At 46.9% G+C, this 21,631-nt stretch overlaps 1 protein-coding gene across 3 annotated transcripts in view; it reads left to right on the forward strand.

Moving 5' to 3' along the window:
- The window catches only part of LCP2 (lymphocyte cytosolic protein 2), a 537,761-nt gene that overhangs the window by 118,633 nt on the left and 397,497 nt on the right, over positions 1 to 21,631 (forward strand). For all 3 annotated transcript variants that reach the window (XM_068277396.1, XM_068277395.1, XM_068277394.1), the window contains exon 2: positions 18,926 to 18,988. Coding sequence is in view for 1 of the 3 variants with exons in the window: in XM_068277394.1 (XP_068133495.1) it covers positions 18,926 to 18,988 (63 nt within the window). In the remaining 2 variants the exon portion in view is untranslated. The remainder of the gene's footprint in view (positions 1 to 18,925; positions 18,989 to 21,631) is intronic.

Genomic DNA, 21,631 nt, shown 5'->3' on the forward strand with positions numbered 1-21,631 from the left:
TACAAAAGGCACTTACTGTGAAAGAAGGTCAGGACGCAGGACTCTCAAATAATTTTCGCCCAGGAAACTCATCTTCTAGAAAGAGATACGCACTTATGCGCTAATCCCTTATTTCCCTTGATACTTCACAGCACCTTCTCAAAAAAGAAAAGAGGCGTCCTGATGGCCTTCCACAGGGATCTTAAAGAGAATCTGTATTGTTAAAATCGCACAAGAGTAAACATACCAGTGTGTTAGGGGACATCTCCTATTCCCCTCTGTCACAATTTCGCCGCTCCCCGCCGCATTAAAAGTAGTCAAAAACAATTTTAAAAAGTTTGTTTGTAAACAAACAAAATGGCCACCAAAACAGGAAGTAGGTTGATGTACAGTATGTGCACACATAGAAAATACATCCAAACACAATCAGGCTGTATACATCCTTCCTTTTGTATCTCAAGTGATCACTTGTGTGTTTTTACCTTCTGTCCCCTTCAGTAGAGATGGGCCGAACGGTTCGCCGGCGAACGGTTCCAGGCGAACTTTGGGGGTTCGCGTTCGCCTGCATCAGGCGAACTTTTGCGGAAGTTCAATTCGCCCCATAATGCTGTATTGAGCAAAATTTTTAGCCTCCATTTCACTGTCAGCAGACATGTTATTGTCAAACACACTGCTTTCAGTGCTAGAGAACCCACCCTTCAAGCTAGGTCTTTTATACCATTTGACTCAATTGTCTGGCTACACTAATTAGTTATGGGACAGCTGCTACACACTCTGCTAGGGAGATTTTAATTGGCCTCCCTCTTCTGCCAGGGAATTATACTATTTTAAAAACCAGTATACATCATACCATAGCTGGGAATACATACATGAGTATACATCATACCATAGCTGGGGATACATACATGAGTATACATCATACCATAGCTGGGAATCGAACCCAGATCTCACTGTGTGGTGGGCATGTCACCCTAAGCACTGTACCACTACAGAAGTAAGTGAAGCTAGCCTAAAATTTAACATTTATGCTCAATGCAATAGAACCATTAGGTTGCTTAAAGGAGAACTGTAGTGAGAGGTATATGGAGGCTGCCATATTGATTTCCTTTTAAGCTATACCAGTTGCCTGGCAGCCCTGCTGATCTATTTGGCTGCAGTAATAATAATAATCCAAACATTTGTATAGTGCTTTTCTCCTGTCAGACTCAAAGCACTCAAGAGCTGCAAGCCACAGGGACGCGCTCAAGAGGCCACCCTGCAGTGTTAGGGAGTCTTGCCTTGAACTCCTTACTGAATAGGTACTTGACCTAGCCAGGATTCAAACCCTGGTCTCCCATGTCAAAGGCAAAGCCCTTAACCAGTACACTATCCAGCCACTGTAGTGTGAATCACACCAGAAACAAGCATGCAGCTAATCTTGTCAGATCTTACAAAAATGTCAAACACCAGATCTGCTGCATGCTTGTTCAGGGTCTAGGGCTAAAAGTATTGGAGGCAGAGGATCTGCAGGATAGCCAGGTAACTGGTATTGCTTAAAAGGAAATCAATATGGTAGCCTCCATATACCTTTCACTACAGTTCTCCTTTAAGCAACCTAATGGTTCTATTGCATTGAGCATAAATGTTAAATTTTAGGCTAGCTTCACTTACTTCTGTAGTGGTACAGTGCTTAGGGTGATGTGCCCACCACACAGTGAGATCTGGGTTCGATTCCCAGCTATGGTATGATCTGGTGTTTGACATTTTTGTAAGATCTGACAAGATTAGCTGCATGCTTGTTTCTGGTGTGATTCACACTACTGCAGCCAAATAGATCAGCAGGGCTGTCAGGCAACTGGTATAGCTTAAAAGGAAATCAATATGGCAGCCTCCATATACCTCTCACTACAGTTCTCCTTTAAGCAACCTAATGGTTCTATTGCATTGAGCATAAATGTTAAATTTTAGGCTAGCTTCACTTACTTCTGTAGTGGTACAGTGCTTAGGGTGACATGCCCACCACACAGTGAAATCTGGGTTCGGTTCCCAGCTATGGTATGATGTATACTCATGTATGTATCCCCAGCTATGGTATGATGTGTACTCATGTATGTATTCCCAGCTATGGTATGAGGTATACTGGTTTTTAAAATAGTATAATTCCCTGGCAGAAGAGACCCTCCTCCCTCCGGTAGGAGGGAGGAGGGAATAGGTAGAAGGGTGGAGGGAGGAGGCCAATTAAAATCTCCCTAGCAGAGTGTGTAGCAGCTGTCCCATAACTAATTAGTGTAGGCAGGCAAATGGTATAAAGGACCTTGCTTGGAGGTGGGTCCTCCAGCAGTGATGTGTATTTCACTCAATTAGGTGTGGCTCCAGGTATTAGAGCTTTTGAAACATGTTTTCTATCATTTTTCCAGTTGATAGAATTTTTTTAAACTTTCAAAGTTCGCCTCCTAATTGAAGTCTATTGCGGTTCGCGAAATTTTTCGCGAACCGAACCTTTCGCGGAAGTTCACGAACAGGGTTCGCGAACCTAAAATCGGAGGTTTGGCCCAACTCTACCCTTCAGCTCTCCTGCACTGAATACTAGTGACAGGCTGTGAGGCTGATCCTTTCTTCCTGTCTAATTCCTCAGTATGTGTAGTGTTGAGCCGAAATTTTCGAAATTCTGCGTTACTATAATTACGCATGCGAAATTTGCTATTACGATGCGAAATTATGGTAGCGTAATTGCCATTAAAATCGTAATTGAAAATTCCGTAAGCGTAATTTTCAACGCGTAATTTTGCGTTTCGTTCATAACGTAATTTCGCGTTAAACCATAACGTAATTTCGGGTTCGCTTAATTTTCACGAAATTTAGCTTATTTTTTTCACGTTTTCGTCTGTATGGCGAATTTTGACGCGAAATATCACTACATGGCGAATTCTATATGCGTAACGCGAAAAACGAAGCGAAAATTAACGCTTACAGTAATATGAACTATTGCGAAATTACGTTATGTAACTACGCTTACAAACGGTTGCATGCAAGGCAAACGTAATTTCGCAATACCCACTGTAATGCGAAAATTACGCGAAAATTACGCTTACGCGGAATTTCACGAAATCCTTCTTCATTACGATTATGTACTTACGGACGTAATCGTAATTACACTAATTACGCGAAATTTCGCGAAATCGTAATTAACCTCTTGAGGACTGCAGGGCTAAACCCCCCTAGTGACCAGGCAATTTTTAGTTTAAAAGGCCACTGCAGCTTTAAGGCCAAGCTGCAGGGCCGCACAACATAGCACACGAGTGATTCCCCCCCCCCCTTTTCTCCCCACCAACAGAGCTCTCTGTTGGTGGGGTCTGATCGCTCCCCCCATGTTTATTTTTTTTTTAATAAATATTTGTGTTGCCGTTTTAAAAAAAAAAACCCTCTTCCTTTAAATCCCTTCCCTCCCTCGCTCCCTCCCCACAGCCGGCCAATTACGGCGATCGGCTGTCATAGGCTTCTGCCTATGAGAGCCGATCGCTCTCTTGTCCCCCAGGGGGACAGCCGTGTCACACGGCTGTCCCCAGTGCAGCGCTGCTGCTGATCGCAGCGCTGCACAGAGTAAATAGACGGCGATCACGCCGTCTAACAGTCTCCCGAGCGGCAATAGCCGCTCGGAGACTGAAGGCGGGGCGGAGCTCCGCCCCCCAAGCAGGAGAGGCGCGCGCAGCCTGCGCGCGATCTCCTGCAAAACAGAGCCCCAGGACTTTACGCCAATTGGCGTTAGGCGGTCCTGGGGCTGCCGCCGCGGCCACGCCTACTGGCGTGACGCGGTCGGCAAGAGGTTATGTCATTACGCTCATCTCTAAGTATGTGTCAGCCCAGCTCCTTTCACAGCCTAACAGAGGAGGATTTTTATCCAGCTCTCTTCTATCACTGATAAGATAGCAGAGACCTGCTGGCTTATGTAAATAACACACACACTGGAGTGTGCAGAGAGGGGCCTGGAGGGGTGTGCAAAAACAGACCAGCTCGGAAGAGTTGGCAGCCTTCCAGACACAGGGCGACAAGTCTGACAGGGGAAAGATACATTGATTTATTACAGAGACAGTGAAAGTAGAAAGTGCTGCAGTAAGCCAGAGCACATTAGAATAGGTTTAGGAACTTGTAGGATGGTAGAAAAAACGTTGTAATTTTTGTTACGGAGTCTCTTTAAAGTAGAAACCTCTCTTGTGGATCTAGACCCCAATGGAAGGGTTATTATTTTTATTGGTAAAATAAATGAAGAACCCCTGACTCTGGTCGCCTTATATGGCCCAAACTCAGGGAAACGCTCGTTTATCAAAAACTTTGTGCAAGAGTTAAGCAAATTCAGATAGGACATCTCCTCTTAGGAGGCGATTTTAATGCATGCTCAACTTCACTAGACTCATCTTCGAAGTCTCCCCACAGAACTACCTTTATTGACAAACAAATGTCCTGGTTTAATTTATATGACCCATGGAGGATACATCATCCCACAGACCGTGATTATACGTTTTTCTCTGGGGTACACAAAACTTACTCAAGAATTGATTTCTTTTTAGCAGATAAAATTCTCTTGCAGAAAGTAATGGACACTTCTATAAGTTCTAAATTGTGGTCGGACCACGCCCCAACCCACATAGTGCTGGATGACAAATTATCAGGGTCTAAACAATTTTTATGGAGATTAAATGGTTCTCTACTGACCGATGCCCCATTTAGAGCAAAACTCTCAAATGACATTCAAGAATTTATTCAGCTAAATCTCTCTCCTGAGGTAGGTGTCGAAACTGTATGGTCAGCTCTTAAAGCATTCACCCGAGGTATTCTAATACGCCAAGGCTCCTACATTAAAAAGGTGAGACAACAGCAATATAATTTGTTGCTTTCCCAACTACAAAACACAGAGAAACTCCACAAACAATCTCCCACCATAACTTTAGAAAGAGAGCTTTTTTCCATTAGACAAAACCTTGCTAAACACCTACAATCTATTTATGACCATATCCTTCAGAAAGCGAGGTTAACTTTCTACTCCCAATCTAATAAAGCGGGTAAACATTTGCCTAACCTATTGAAATATAAACAGAGTAAATCCAAAATCCATTCTTTATGCCACCCTCTTACTAAGGAGACTGTCTCGAACCCCAAGCAAATAGCGGACCTATTTTGTGACTACTACGCCAGCTTATACAACTTACATTCAGACTCCCAGACCCCCCAACCCAACTCTGAAAAAATAGACGCCTTCTCAACTGAAATTAATCTTCCGAGTTTATCCCCACCACAACTAGATAAACTTAACGCCCCCTTCACAGTAACAGAAGTCATAACTACTGTAAAAACTCTCAAAAGAAACAAAGCCCCAGGCCCAGACGGGTTTACCAATGGATTTTTAATATCCTTTTCGGATAACATTGCATCACTACTGTCAGAGGTATTCAATAAATTTGCCTCTTCAGGAAATATCCCAGCTAAATTTTTAGAGGCAATAATCACAGTACTGCCCAAGCCAGGAAAAGACCCAAGCTCCACCACCAACTACAGACCAATTTCCTTATTAAATTCTGATACTAAATTATATGCTAAACTATTAGCCAATAGATTAATGGTAATTACCCCCCACCTACTATCTCAAGACCAAGTGGGCTTTACAAAAAACAGGCAGGCATCGGACGCTACAAGACGCATGATTAACGTTCTGAGACATGTTGAGCTCTGTCGGGTGCCTTCTCTGCTCCTAACCTTGGATGCGGAGAAGGCATTCGACAGAGTCCACTGGCAATTTCTACGCGCAACACCATTGGTGCTCACCGCCAGGTCGTGATCACGCTTACGCGTGGTTTCACGACCATTTTGACGCATTCCGCCTCGGACACGCTAAACCACGAAAATCTGCTTCAGCTTCGCGTGAATGCGGACAGAAATCCGCATTCACGCTCGTGAAACCCGGCGCTGAAGTCGTGGTTAGCGGAAATGCGTCAAACTATGCGAAAGTGACACATTGCAGGCCAATCAGAGGGCCCCAGCCAGGCCCTAGCAACCAATCACAGGAGGGGAGCTATTCCCTCCCCTCCTGAATATAAAGCGGCGGCCATGATGGAAAAGCTCTGTCCTTGCTAGACTGTGGTGCTGAGAGGATTATCTCCAGGCCATTGTTGTTTGAGCAAGTGCATTTATTGTGTTAAAAACAAAGCGTTTTTTTTGCTAACACTGCTCTTATACTGTACACAGTTAGCTAGTCAGTGAGTGATTGCTGTAGTTAGTTGTAGTCAGTGTAGTGTAGTGGGAGTGTGGGAGTCTAGTGATTATTTAACTGTGTGTAGTGCAGGCAGGTTCAGTGCTGCAGTGTAGTCAGTGTAGTGGGAGTGGGGATTATCTGTGTGTAGTGCAGGCAGGCAGGTTAGTGCAGCTGCAGTGTTCACTTATATATTCCAGTGACAATTATACACTTGTACTATTTGCAGGCAGCCAGTCACACCGCCGGCGCCGCCACTCTCTGCCAGCGCTGTTCATTCATTCTGTCAGTGACCTTGTGCCGTGCCCAGTGCCCACTGCTCGCTCGCTGGCATATAAGCATCTCATTACACAGTGTGACATCCTTGTGTGCCCACTGCATCCTTCAGTGACCTAGTTGTATATCCAGTGCCCACTGCATCCTTCAGTGACCTTGTACTGTGCCCACGGCATCCTTCAGTGACCTAGTTGTATATCCAGTGCCCACTGCTGTGCCCACTGCATCCTTCAGTGACCTTGTACTGTGCCCACTGCATCCTTCAGTGACCTAGTTGTATATCCAGTGCCCACTGCTGTGCCCACTGCATCCTTCAGTGACCTTGTACCGTTCTCTGAAAGATGTCTCACCCCAGCACGTTCAGAATATCCTCAACTTCGACGTATAAACCAATCATTGCGCAGACCCAGACTCCATGGTCCTGATGTACAACCATGCAGTGTCATCTGCCTATGACGCCCTTGCTCCAGTTCACATTAAACGGTCTACACCACTTCACCATGCACGGTTGTTTGACAGCTCACTAAAGGACCTAAAGAAAGAAATGCGCAGACTAGAAAGGAAGTGGCGAAAATCTCAGAATCCAAAAGATAAACACACCCTTGTCTCTCACCTGGAAAGCTACCAAAAAGCGATCACCAAAAAAAATCCTCCTACCTATCACAGGAGATCGCAAAGGCCGCCAACAGACCAGCCCAGCTATTCCGCACAGTTGATAGACTATGTAACCCATCCTGCCTAAAGCCTACTATAACTCCCTCAAAGGAGCTATGTGAGAAATTTGCGTGCTACTTTGCTGACAAAGTATCCTCTATTCGGTCTCTCATTCAGTCCATAGCACCCAAGACTCATGCAACTCCTGGAAATAGCTGCAAAAACAACCTAACACCCTGGACTGACTTCAAAAGTATTAGTGAGGAAGAGATCTCAGACATCCTCCGCCGCCTCCGCCAGACAATCTGCGACCTGGACCCTGGACCAACTAAACATATGCTGAAATGTCCTGACCTGCTTGGCCCAGCATTTCACAAAATAGTAAATTGCTCTCTGCAAGCAGGGAGGTTTCCTACCTCTTTAAAAGAAGGAATCATCAAGCCCCTTCTTAAAAAACCTTCCATGGATCCAGATGCAATGAGCAGCTACAGACCTGTCTCCAACCTCCCCTTCTTAGGTACAGTTATTGAAAAGGCTGTCTATCTGCTACTTGAAACCAGGCTGTCAGTAAACAACATCCTGGACCCTCTACAATCTGGCTTTAAGAAACACCACAGCTGTGAAACAGCCTTCATCCAAGTCTGCAACGATCTGCTCATGGCAAGGGACAGAGGGGAATGTTCCATCCTAATCCTGTTGGATCTCTCAGCGGCTTTTGATACAGTTGACCATGAAATCCTGCTTAACAGACTGCAGGAGTACTGTGGCATCAGTGGATCAGTCTTCCAGTGGTTCAGATCATTCCTGACTGACAGAACACAGAGAGTATCCCTAGGACCTATAATGTCCAAACCTGCACCTCTACAATTTGGAGTGCTACAAGGATCAATCCTATCCCCTCTGCTGTTTGCAATCTACATGTTGCCACTCGGTACACTTATCCAACGACATGGCATGACGTACCACTGCTACGCCGATGACACACAGCTATACCTGTCCTTCAAACCTGGTGGAACAGACCCTACTCCAAAAATAAACTCTTGCTTAGCTGAGCTACAGGCATGGATGAATGATAACTGGTTGAAACTGAATGCTGACAAAACTGAGGTCCTCTTTGTCCAAAGCCAGTGCTCGCCATCAAAACAGCTCTATCCTAAACCAACACCAATCAGGATTGGGAATTCAGACATAAACAGCTCCAACCTTGTGCGCAGCCTTGGCGTACTAATCGTTGGGGATTTAAGTTTCAGAAACCAAATTTCATCTCTAGTTAAATCTTCCTACTTTCACCTGAAGAACATTGCAAAGATTAAACATCTGATTCCCCCAGAGGATCTTCCAACCCTAGTTCACGCCTTCATCACATCACGGCTGGATTACTGCAATGCCCTTTATGCTGGCCTCCCCAAAAAGGACCTGCGTCGCCTGCAATTAGTGCAGAATGCTGCTGCCAGATTGCTAACAAACCAGCCTCGCCACTGTCACATTACACCGATCCTTCGCTTACTGCACTGGCTACCAGTAGAATGGAGAATACTCTTCAAGATTGGACTGCTGACATTCAAATCCCTGCACAATCTGGGCCCTGGATACATGAAGGACTTGCTGAAGCTGCACCACACCTCTCACAACCTCAGATCAGCAAGTTCTATAAACTTGGGTCACTCCCAGAGTGCACCTCAAAAAATCTGGAGATAGAGCCTTCTGTCATGCTGCCCCTACTCTTTGGAACTCCCTGCCACACCCAGTAAAGACAGCACCATCCCTGGAGCTATTCAAATCCAGACTGAAAAGCCACCTGTTTAGCCTGGCATTTCCGGACTTATAAAATTCTTCCTCGGTACCACGATGGTCGGAGCCATGCTTATGCGCTTTGAGTCCTATGGGAGAAAAGCATTCTACAAATGTTATTTGTTGTTATTGTTGTTGTACTGTGCCCACTGCATCCTTCAGTGACCTAGTTGTATATCCAGTGCCCACTGCTGTGCCCACTGCATCCTTCAGTGACCTTGTACTGTGCCCACTGCATCCTTCAGTGACCTAGTTGTATATCCAGTGCCCACTGCTGTGCCCACTGCATCCTTCAGTGACCTTGTACTGTGCCCACTGCATCCTTCAGTGACCTAGTTGTATATCCAGTGCCCACTGCTGTGCCCACTGCATCCTTCAGTGACCTTGTACTGTGCCCACTGCATCCTTCAGTGACCTAGTTGTATATCCAGTGCCCACTGCTGTGCCCACTGCATCCTTCAGTGACCTTGTACTGTGCCCACTGCATCCTTCAGTGACCTAGTTGTATATCCAGTGCCCACTGCTGTGCCCACTGCATCCTTCAGTGACCTTGTACTGTGCCCACTGCATCCTTCAGTGACCTAGTTGTATATCCAGTGCCCACTGCTGTGCCCACTGCATCCTTCAGTGACCTTGTACTGTGCCCACTGCATCCTTCAGTGACCTAGTTGTATATCCAGTGCCCACTGCTGTGCCCACTGCATCCTTCAGTGACCTTGTACTGTGCCCACTGCATCCTTCAGTGACCTAGTTGTATATCCAGTGCCCACTGCTGTGCCCACTGCATCCTTCAGTGACCTTGTACTGTGCCCACTGCATCCTTCAGTGACCTAGTTGTATATCCAGTGCCCACTGCTGTGCCCACTGCGTCCTTCAGTGACCTTGTACTGTGCCCACTGCATCCTTCAGTGACCTAGTTGTATATCCAGTGCCCACTGCTGTGCCCACTGCATCCTTCAGTAACCTTGTACTGTGCCCACTGCATCCTTCAGTGACCTAGTTGTATATCCAGTGCCCACTGCTGTGCCCACTGCATCCTTCAGTGACCTTGTACTGTGCCCACTGCATCCTTCAGTGACCTAGTTGTATATCCAGTGCCCACTGCTGTGCCCACTGCATCCTTCAGTGACCTTGTACTGTGCCCACTGCATCCTTCAGTGCCGTTGTACTGTGCCTGGTGCATCCTTCAGTGACCTTGTACTGTGCCCACTGCATCCAGTGATTCATTACTAGCAACATGTCTGGCAGGGTTTCGCGGGGTGAGAGGAAAGGGAGTTCAATTGCCTCAGCCACTTCTGGGACTGCTCCACGTCCAGGAAGAGGACGCCCAGCTGTACGTGGTCGTGATGCAGCAGAAAGGGGGCAGCGAAGCCTGAGCCGAGTCAGCGGACGCCATTGTCCAAATATTTTAAAGTTTCTGGTCCCCGTGTGGTGGTTGAGCAAATGGAACCTGACGTACTCATGGACATCATGACTTCCTCCCAGACCTCTACTGTGAGCACCACTCCAAGCAGCAGCAGCAGCAGCCAACGTCCCACGCTTGTTGTGACATCCACCCCAGCACCCACTGGTCAGCAGCCCTCCCAGGATGACAGCGTTCTGTCCCTCAGTCCGGCATCTGGGAACCTGCTAATGCAAGAAGCTCAGGACTTACTGGGGACTGATGTGGCAGAGATTGAGATCGGGCCACAATCACAAGCGTTGTTGAGTTCTGGTGATGAAGAAGAGGGGTCTGTGTCTGGGGATGTAGGGACAGAAGAGGAGGCGGGGGAGTCAGAGGAAGAGCTGGATTATGATGATGCTACTGATGATGACGACGTTGTGGACCCTAACTATGTGCAGCCTGCTGAGTCCGGGGAAGAATGGTCAGAGCAGGATGACGAATCACCTCGGCCTAGGCAAGGATATCGCCATATGTCAGGCAGGGGCATCGGCAGCAGTGGGCGTGGAGGAAGTAGACAGGACACTGCTTCAGCCGGCACCACCACCATGCAACCCCCGGCAACTACTACCACACATTGTTCCGCTGCACCCTCTGCTAGTGGGGGCCGCAGTAAATTAAAGTCACCAGTGTGGGATTGCTTTGACGAATGTACTGATGACAAAAGGTATGCAGTGTGCAGGTTATGAAGCAAAAGATTGAGCCGTGGGAAAAGTCTGAGCAAGATGGGTACCTCATCCCTCCAGGGCCACCTGAGAAGCCGCCACTGCCGCGAGTATGCGGAGTTTAAGAGGAAGCAGGCACTGCTGGCAGGGGTTCCTGAGAGCAGAAGGCCCACCAACGCAGCAGCATCAACCCTCCCTCAGGGTCGTGAATCCCCCACAGCAGCAGCAGTAGTAGCACGCAAGCGCTCTTCCACCTCGGCTACTCAGGACACAGACATTGAGGCTGGCAGCCAGTGGTCGTCTCTCTCCTCTGTCTCCCCTGCATCCCAGCGTCGTCAGACCCTGCTGAGCGACACCTTTCAGGGTCTGATCAAGCCTCTGCCTCCAAGCCACAGGCGGATCCGCAAACTAAATGGCTTGCTGGCCCGGGCCATGGCATCACAGCTGCTTCCCTACTCCCTGGTGCAGGAGGGGAGCGCCATGCGGACGCTGCTCCAATTTGGCATCCCCGAGTAGCAAGTCCCCAGTCGCCACTATTTCAGCAGGAGCGCGATCCCAGCACTCCACAAGTTTGCGGTGGAAAACGTGGCCCGTTCCCTGGACTACTCTGTGGGTGACCATGGACTCGTGGAGTAGCAGATTTGGGACAGGTCGCTACCTGTCCTTTACGGCCCACTGGGTGACACTGATGGAAGGGAGGGAGGACAAGAGCGCATCAGCCCAGCTAGTGGTGCCACCACGCGGGATCAGGGGGGATGCAGAAGGGTCCTGTCACGACACTCCCTCTGCACCCGGAAAGCAAGCCCGCCTCGGCAGCAGCAGCGCCAAGCCTCGGTACTGCCAAGCCCTTTTAAAATTGGTGACCCTGGGGAAGGAGAGGCTTACGGCCACCAACGTCCTGGCCGCCCTCAGGAAGCAGGAGCGGAGGTGGCTGACCCCCAGAGGCCTGGAAGTGGGATATGTGGCAGCCAATAACGGGGCCAACCTGGTGGCAGCAGTGCAGCAGGGAAACCTCCAGCACATCCCCTGCTTGGCCCACGTGCTCAATCTTGTGGTGCAGCGCTTCTTGCGCACCTACCAGGGGATGAGCGAGCTGCTGCAGGATGCCTGGGCGGTGGTACGCTTTTTCCGCCTGTCAGCCACTGCCTCTGCACTCTTGTCCACCTTACAGCAGCAGTATGGAAGGCCACAACACCGGCTGATCATCGACATGCCAGTTCGCTGGAATTCGACTCTGGCCATGTTGGAGCGGCTGTGTCAGCACAGGCTGGCTCTTAGGGCCTACATGCTAGACCCAAGTGTCCCCAGCAACCAGCAAGTCCCCATGATTACTGCCACTCAGTGGACACTGATGCAGCAAGTATGCCTGGTGCTGAGTCCCTTCCTGGAGGCAACCAAGATGGTCAGTGAGGAGCGGGCCTCTGTGTGCCAGTGGGTGCCCTTGGTTTGTCTACTGGAGCAGGCAATGGACAATTTAATTGAGCGTGGGGATGAAGCCCTGAGGCAGTTGGAAGAACAGGAGCAGATGGCAGCACAGTCCAGCTCAGAGGAGGGCTCACAGCAGGTAGTGGAAGAGTTGGAGGTCCCTAACCTGAATGAGGAGGAGGAGGAGGAGCAGAGTGCAGCAGGCGTTGTACGTGGATGGCGGTTTGAGGAGGACAACGACATGGCACAGGAAGAGGACAGGCATGCGTTATGGGACAATGGCGAGGACGAGGAAGATCTTGCTGGCAGGGCCCACTTGTTTCCCATGGCTGTGCACATGTTGCGCTGCCTTCGCAGGGACCCCCGGGTGATCCAGATGCGTTCAAGGGAGGACATCTGGATTACCTTGATGCTTGATCCCCGTCTGAAGGGGAAGCTGGGAGACTTCATGACGCCATCCACCACCGAGCAACGCACAAGGGAGTTGAAGGAGGCCCTTGTGCGCAGACTACTGGAAGCATTCCCCCAGCCTTCCACCCCCACTGTAACTGCTCTGCCAAGCCAGCAAGAGGTGCCTGCCATTGCCACTAGCAGCACAACAACAACCATCAGCAGCAGCAGCAGCAGCAACTGGCGTCCCGGAGACCTGAAGAGCCTAAGCAAGAGCCTGTATGCAGTGCAGCAGCCCAGAACAGAGGTGCCTGCCACAGCATCCACCACCAACCAGCACAAGCAACGACTGACCACCATGATGTCTGACTATATGGGGTCATCCAGCGGGCTCAATGACACCGACAGCCCCGTGGACCCCTTGGAGTACTGGGTCAAGAGACTGGACATCTGGAGCGAGCTTTCCGAGTACGCCCTGGAACTCCTATCCTGCCCTCCTTCCAGTGTCCTCTCAGAGAGATGCTTTAGTGCAGCCGGTGGCGTGGTCACAGAGAAGCGCTCTCGGCTCTCCCATGCCTCTGTGGACAAACTCACCTTCCTGAAAATCAACCAGGCTTGGGTGGAAGGTGAGTTCCTGGCCCCTATTGTCGGACACAGGGGGACATGAAGTGGCTGCTGCATGTGCTGTTGTTAACTATGCCTGCCTTTATAAAGACAGTTACTACCTGCCTAGTGCCTACCTTGGTTAATTTTTTGGTGTTATGGTACTACTACCAGTAAGTTGCCATGGTCCTCCTTCTGAGCTGCTGAACTGACCGCCCGCTTTGTCCTCCTGACTCAGTCACTACTACACTCTGCGTTCACACTGCCCGGGTCGCTGGGTGCATTTAATTTTTTGGCCAGCACTATGACGCTGTGCTACTACTACTACCAACAGTATGTTGCCATGGTCCTTCTGTGCTGCTGAACTGACCGCCCGCATTGTCCTCCTCCTCCTGACTCAGTCACTTCCACCAATGTACTCTGTCTGCGTTCACACTGCCCGGGTCACCGGGTGCATTTAATTTTTTGGACAGCACTATGACGCTGTGCTGCTACTACTACCACCAGTATGTTGGCATGGTCCTTCTGTGCTGCTGCTGCTGCTGCTGCTGCTGAACTGAACGCCCGCTTTGTCCTCCTCCTCCTCCTGACTCAGTCGCTACCACGATACCACCAATGCACTCTGTCTGCGTTATCACTGCCCGGGTCACCGGGTGCATTTAATTTTTTGGCCAGCACTATGACACTGTGCTACTACTACTACCACCAGTATGTTGGCATGGTCCTTCTGTGCTGCTGCAGCTGAACTGACCGCCCGCATTGTCCTCCTCCTCCTGACTCACTCGCTTCCACCAATGTACTCTGTCTGCGTTCACACTGCCCGGGTCACCGGGTGCATTTAAATTTTTGGCCAGCACTATGACGCTGTGCTGCTACTACTACTACCAGTATGTTGCCGTGGTCCTTCTGTGCTGCTGAACTGACCGCCCGCATAGTCCTTCTCCTGACTCAGTCGCTACCACCACTGCACTCTGCGTTCACACTGCCCGTGTCCACTGACAACTCTGCTGCGATGTCATTGCTAATTGCTGCAAAAAAAAAAACAAAAAAAAAAAACAAATTACAAAAACCTCTCTGGGGCCTTTTTGGCGTCAGCCACTCATCCTCCTCCAGCGGTACCTTCGCCGCCAAGTGCCATTGGAACTCGCCTTCACCTCTTTGATTGCTTAAAAAAAAAATTTGGAATTTTTTATGTTGAAGTTATGTTGCCCCTTATCACCTCGATAATCCATGCAATTTGGGGGATTGTAGCATGTATGGGGGCTTTGTTATTAACGTTAAAAGAAATTCTGCCTCCGGGCGGGAATCCACGCGTGATTACGCCATTCACGGCAGAAAATCCGCGTGGTTGCGTGGACGCGGACGAAAATCCGCATGCGGCGGGGCCGAATGCGGATTTTTTTTTGCAACCACGCGGATTGCCGAATTCGTGGATGAGGCACATCCGAGCACCCCTGCGCAACACTACTCAAATTTGGCTTCTCAGGCACAATCTTATCCGCTATCATGGCATTATATACTGCCCCTTCTGCCCGGGTCAACGCTGCAGGCTTTATCCCCAAAGCATTTAATATAACAAACGGGGCTAGACAGGGGTGCCCACTATCTCCCATAATTTTTGTTCTAATTATGGAAACTATAGCCCAAAAAATACGCTCTAATAAATTAATCTCCGGAATAAATATCAACAACTCAACACATACCATTAGCCTATTTGCCGATGATGCAGCATTGATACTATCTAACCCCACAGTTTCTTTACCTCAAGTTATGCAAGAACTACAAACATTCTCCGAAGTCTCTCTCTATAAATTAAATCAGAGCAAATCCCTAATATTAAACCTAAACCTCCCCCCAAAGACCAGTATGATTTTAAAACAAAAATACAAATTCACCTGGGCAGAGGGGGCAGTATCTTACCTAGGTATTAATCTTTCCAAAGCCTCCTCAGAATTATTCAAATATAACTATGTTCCCCTACTTTCAGAACTAAAAAAGGAATGTTCGTCCATGTTCAAGTTTTGGCTATCCTGGTCAGGGCGCATAGCGGTTTTCAAACTTTTTCTTCTACCTAAAATCTTATATCTATTCCGCACATTACATATACCTATAAACAAATCCTGGTTCAATGATATTAAGAAATGCATTAACAACTTTATATGGAACGGAATCTCACCATCAAATTACTTCCCCCTATCATACTACCCGAAATATTTACAATGTTAAATTATAAAGGTCATTTTAGGGTCGGCATCTCTGTATGGCAGCGCTGTCCAACTGGCGGGCCGCGGGCCGCATCCGGCCCGCCAGGCCTCCTGTTGTGGCCCGCTCCTCTCCCCGGGATGCAGGCATGGCGTGCGCTATGGGCGCCATGCCTGCTCCCTCTTGTGTGGCCTCTCCTGTGTCCCCGCTGCCGCTGCCTCACAGCTCACTAGCTCAGACCTCACAGATCGCGGCGACTGAAACAAGCAGAGCGTGCGCATAACACCCGCACGGAGTACGTCACATGCGGAAGTGAAATCAGTCACTTCCGCATGTGACGTTCTGCCGCGCGGGTGTTATGCGCGCGCTCTGCTTGTTTCAGTTACCGCGATCTGTGAGGTCTGAGCTAGTGAGCTGTGAGGCAGCGGGGCACAGGAGAGAGGTAACGGTTGAGGCAATGGGGGAACACCTGTCACTCTCACTGGGGGGCACCTGTCACTCTCACTGGGGGGCACCTGTCACTCTCACTGGGGGGCACCTATCACTCTCACTGGGGGGCACCTGTCACTCTCACTGGGGGGCACCTGTAACTCTCACTGGGGAGCTCGTGTCACTCTCACTGGGGGGCACCTATCACTCTCACTGGGGAACACCTGTCACTCTCACTGGGGGGCACCTGTCACTCTCACTGGGGGGCACCTGTCACTCTCACTGGGGGGCACCTGTCACTCTCTTACTGGGGGGCACCTGTCACTCTCTTACTGGGGGGCACCTGTCACTCTCTTACTGGGGGTACCTGTCACTCTCTTACTGGGGGGCACCTGTCACTCTCTAACTGGGGGGCTCCTGTCACTATCTAACTTGGGGGCACCTGTCACTATCTAACTGGGGGGGGGCACCTGTCACTCTAATTTGGGGGGCACCTGTCACTCTAACTTGGGGGGCACCTGTCACTATCTAACTGGGGGGGCACCTGTCACTCTAATTTGGGGGGCACCTGTCACTCTAACTTGGGGGCACCTGTCACTATCTAACTGGGGAGGCACCTGTCACTCTAACTTGGGGGGCACCTGTCACTCTCTAACTTGGGGGGCACCTGTCACTCTCTTACTGGGGGGCACCTGTCACTCTCTAACTGGGGGGACACCTGTCACTATCTAACTGGGGGGACACCTGTCACTTACTGGGGGGGGCACCTGTCACTATCTTCTGCCTATTTATGTGAAATGCTCTCTATTTATGTGCCTCATGACTGCTGAATTTGTTGTGTTGGGGGCCTCATGATTGCTGAATTTGTCTTGTTGGGGGCCTCATGATTTGTTGGGGGCATCACGATTGCTGAATTTGTCTTGTTGGGGGCCTCAAGATTGCTGATTTTGTCTTGTTGGGGGCCTCATGATTGCTGAATTTGTCTTGTCGGGGGCCTCATGATTGCTGAATTTGTCTTGTTGGGGGCCTCATGATTGCTGAATTTGTCTTGTTGGGGGTCACATGATTGCGAACTGCGAGACTATGGAAAATCTGAATCATCATCATGAGACAATAGCATTAAACCTTGGATTTTCCATAATGTTCATGTATGAGTTGAAAAGTTTGTATGGAGTTTAAATTGCTGTTGCCACTTAGCGATAGATAAGTGACTTTTGGATTGCAGTTTGGGCACTCGGCCTCCAAAAGGTTCACCACCACTGTCCTAATCTAATGTCCCACATTGCTAAGTTCATGTAAATTTGTCTCCACCCGTGGCCACACCTACATTCTGGTTCATGGCCACACCCATTTTTCGGCTTGCAACGGAACCCCCATGTTTTTTGGCGCGGCTTTAGCAAGAGCCTTCGGCCCTCCACCATGGGGTCTGAAAAAAAATGGCCCTCCATGCCCGTGAAGTTGGACAGCACTGCTGTATGGTATGAGGCTCTCCAATCCCATACGGTCTCTCCCCTACTACGTTACGCAGATATATGGTCCTATGATCTTCAATGTAAAATTAGCAGCAAGCATCTAGTATCGGCAAACTGGTTGAACTCGATGGACGTATGTCTTTTTTCAACCAAAATAACTATGTAACTATGTAAAACGATTGTTAAAATCTCAAAGTGTAATACTCACTGGGAGACATCCCGCAAAATTTTATATAGATGGTATATGACACCTAGACGTATAGCCTCTTTCTCTACAGAAATGTCCCCTCTATACTGGAAACGCCAAAAGGAAATTGGCACGTATGTCCATATGATGTGGAATTGTCCTATCATCTCAGACTTATGGACACGCATTGAGAAGTTAATCCAGAGGACCATGATGCATAATTTTAACCTATCTCCCCAACTACCCCTACTCCTCGTAGGTGTGGAGACTCTCCCTCCTAAATTTAAACCCGTTATCTGTCACATCATCTTCGCAGCTCACCATTTAATTTTTTCAAATTGGAAGTCTCAAGACCACTTCCTCATTTCTCAAATTATTGCAATTACCCATAACATTCTTATGGAAAATAAAATAAGAGCTAGGATAGGCCAACCACAGAGTGAGTTTTATTTCCCAGCTGCATGGTTGCATATCTAAACAATTTTCTTCTCGTTATCATAGCCAAAGATCCTTGAAGTATATTACCCACAGTAAACTAATTCTGAGTTTATAATTCCAGATTAGGAATTGTTTTTTTTTTTTTTGCTTCTGTTTCTAGTTATGTTCTTTGTTTCTTGTCTTCTTTAGTCCTTCAGGTGATTAGTTTTATCTTCAAGAGCAGTATTGTATACCCCTACTCTTGCAGGGCTTCAATATATGATGGTAATACTACAATACGCCATTAGCTTATATGTCACCACAAATATGTTATTCCTACGGATCAATCGTTTACCTTATAGTGGAAGTAATCCTATCGTCATTGCTGACGGGGGTTCGTTCTAGCTCGCTGTAGCCGTCAGTTAAGCGTAATATCAATAGCACTCCCTAGCCACCCTCAGGGTCATGTTAAGGTTAGTGATGTTTGCTATATTCCTTAGGTCAATCATTATCTCCACTCTCATGTCATTGCAGAGTCCTGTTATTTGATATTTGTAAGTGACAATATGCATATCACCTTATGATGTATGTTACATATTTCATTTATACTTCAATAAAAAATCGTATAATGAAAAAAAAATAATAATAATATTCAGGACTTTGTGTAGTGGTATACAGTACATGTGTTATTAAACCTATAGTTTTACGAATTGTTTTAACATCTTATTCCATATATTTACTTTATATTTTCTTTTTATTTGTTTTTTTCTCTAGTGTAACCTTAAAGATTGTGAAAAAGTTGTTAAAAATCATGGAATAAGTGGCAGAAGATTTTTGGTAAGCATTTGGAAAACAAATTATTTTTAAAAGAGGCCTTTTTTATAAAATATTTTATTCGTTTTTAACATTTTTCATACAAAAAACTATTTCCATAGTTTGCTTAATTTATTTATTTTAAAAAGCTGCTAGTAGTAATTAATGCACTAAAGAAAACCTGTCATCGGCCTAATAAGTATATATTCATCATACGATAAAAAATGACACAGTTAAAATGTATCTTCCAATTCAAATGTATATGTAAAAAAAACCCCTTCTCTACATGTAAGTTTGTTTTTGGCCTTACTCACGCACAGCTTACTGGCTGATGTAATTGTTAGTTTAACGCTTGTATTGCCTATGTTAGTTGTAAATTGCCTGGTATACCAATGACCTTTTGCATAGACAGTGTACAGCGCCACAGAAGATGTTGTCGCTTTATAGATCACAAATATTAATAGGCATTTTGGTGGGTAATTTTTTTTTGACACACGCACGCATGCACGCACGCACGCACACACACACACACACACACACACACACCCCTCCACCTCTATCTGTATACGCATCTTAAAACATCCATTGGGATTCCTATTATTCCAATAATATGGACCAATGAGAATCCTACTTGAGAAGGTTTCTTAATGGTCATTAGTGAAACATTGAGAAGACCCAGTTTAAACCCTTATGTCTGGGCTCCCTTCTCTACACCTTACAGTTAATAAATAAATCAATAAAGAGGGAAAGGGTATGTCATTTTAGAAAAGAACAGGGGAGTATCTCGAACACTTATTCTAAACCAACAATACAGATAAAAAGACACTTCTTTCTCTCTGGATCACACAAAATACACATATAACTTACAATGCAAAGTTATTTATTATTAACCACTTCCCAACTGAGGGGTTTTACCCCCTGACCACCAGAGCAATTTTCACCTTTCAGCGCTCCTTCCATTCATTCGTCTATAATTTTATCATTACTTATCGCAATGAAATGAACTATATCTTGTTTTTTTCGCCACCAATTAGGCTTTCTTTAGGTGGGACATTATGCCAAGAATAATTTTATTCTAAATGTGTTTTAATGGGAAAATAGGAAAAAATGTGGGAAAAAATTTATTATTTTTCAGTTTTCGGCCTTTATAGTTTTTAAATAATGCATGCTACTGTAATTAAAACCCATTAAATGTATATGCCTATTTATCCCGGTTATAAAACCGTTTAAATTATGTCCCTATCACAATGTTTGCCGCCAATATTTTAGTTGGAAATAAAGGTGCATTTTTTTCAGTTTTGCGTCCATCCCTAATTACAAGCCCATAGTTTATAAAGTAACAGTGTTATACCCTCTTGACATAAATATTTAAAAAGTTCAGTCCCTAAGGTAACTATTTATGTATTTTTTTTAAATTGTAAATTTTTTATTTTTTTTTTAATTACAAAAAAAAAAAAAATGGGGGAGTGTGGGAGGTAAAGAGTTAATTTTTTTGTGTAAAACAAGTTTATTTGTGTGTAAAAAATGGTTAGGGTGTAGTTTTACTATTTGGCCACAAGATGGCAACATTACCAATTTGTTTCATGCGACCTGCAAGCGTCCTTCCGGACGCTTGCAGGAAGTAGAAAGAGGCTGGGACGTTATTTTTTCACAATGATCGCGCTGCTCAGCCGAGCGGCAGCAGATCTTTGCGGGGCTTAGATCAACGAACGGGAATGGATTTTCCCGTTTGTTGATCTCTGGGCGAGCGGGCGGCGGCGTGTTTACTAGCGGTGGGCGGCGTGTTTAAAGCGGAAGCGCGGACCGCGGCGGGCGTGCGCAAAGTACGGATTTCTCCGTCCCTGGGGGTGAAAGGATGGAAAAAGGGGCGGAGAAATCCGTACGCGCGGGGGTAAAGTGGTTAATAAAGAAATGTTAAAAACACACACATAAACCCACAAAATCGCATTACTCTCCTATACACGTATTTAGAAGACTGTGCAGTTGTGCTCCCTGCCATGGACAGTTCCTTACCCATGCACTAACTGGACACCCCACAGCTTCAATCAATCAAACGTTATGTTATTGGATCATCATGATAGATGCACCCATATAAATTATAGCCACTTCCATTGCCATCAATATCTGGTTATCTGTCAGTTCATCCAATCGCAGCTAGTATAGAGAAATTCATAATGGCCCAGTCCCAGCTCTGTTATAGCTCAAAATGCAGTACAAATTATCCAAAGTACTATTGTTCACTGGCAATAGGATAAAGCTGTTATCCATAAATAATTGGGTAGAACTCACCCATTTCATTGTGTATCATGTGTGGCAATTGACAGAAAAATCCTTCTGATGATAAAAGGAGCACACGAGATTCAGAGTAAAGCAGGGCTGTCTATGTTGTGAAACGACAGGAGACCCGGACTATTGCCCACCGGGGCCATTGATACTAGCTTCAATAGCATATGGAACGGTATGCACACCTGCAGAATTTGTTGCTGTTGTGTCAGGACAGCCAGCTTGACAGCACTGCAGACCTATAAACTTGTATACTTGCACCACCAGTCTGTAATTTATGCTTTTTTTATTGACATCAATGACATATCAAGTATCGGACATTTCAGAGAGTATACCTCCTTTCTCGAACTATGTCTAAGCATGCCTGATTAAACACATTTTATA

This window comes from Hyperolius riggenbachi, chromosome 3 (assembly GCF_040937935.1).
Source record: "Hyperolius riggenbachi isolate aHypRig1 chromosome 3, aHypRig1.pri, whole genome shotgun sequence".
NCBI lineage: Eukaryota > Metazoa > Chordata > Amphibia > Anura > Hyperoliidae > Hyperolius > Hyperolius riggenbachi.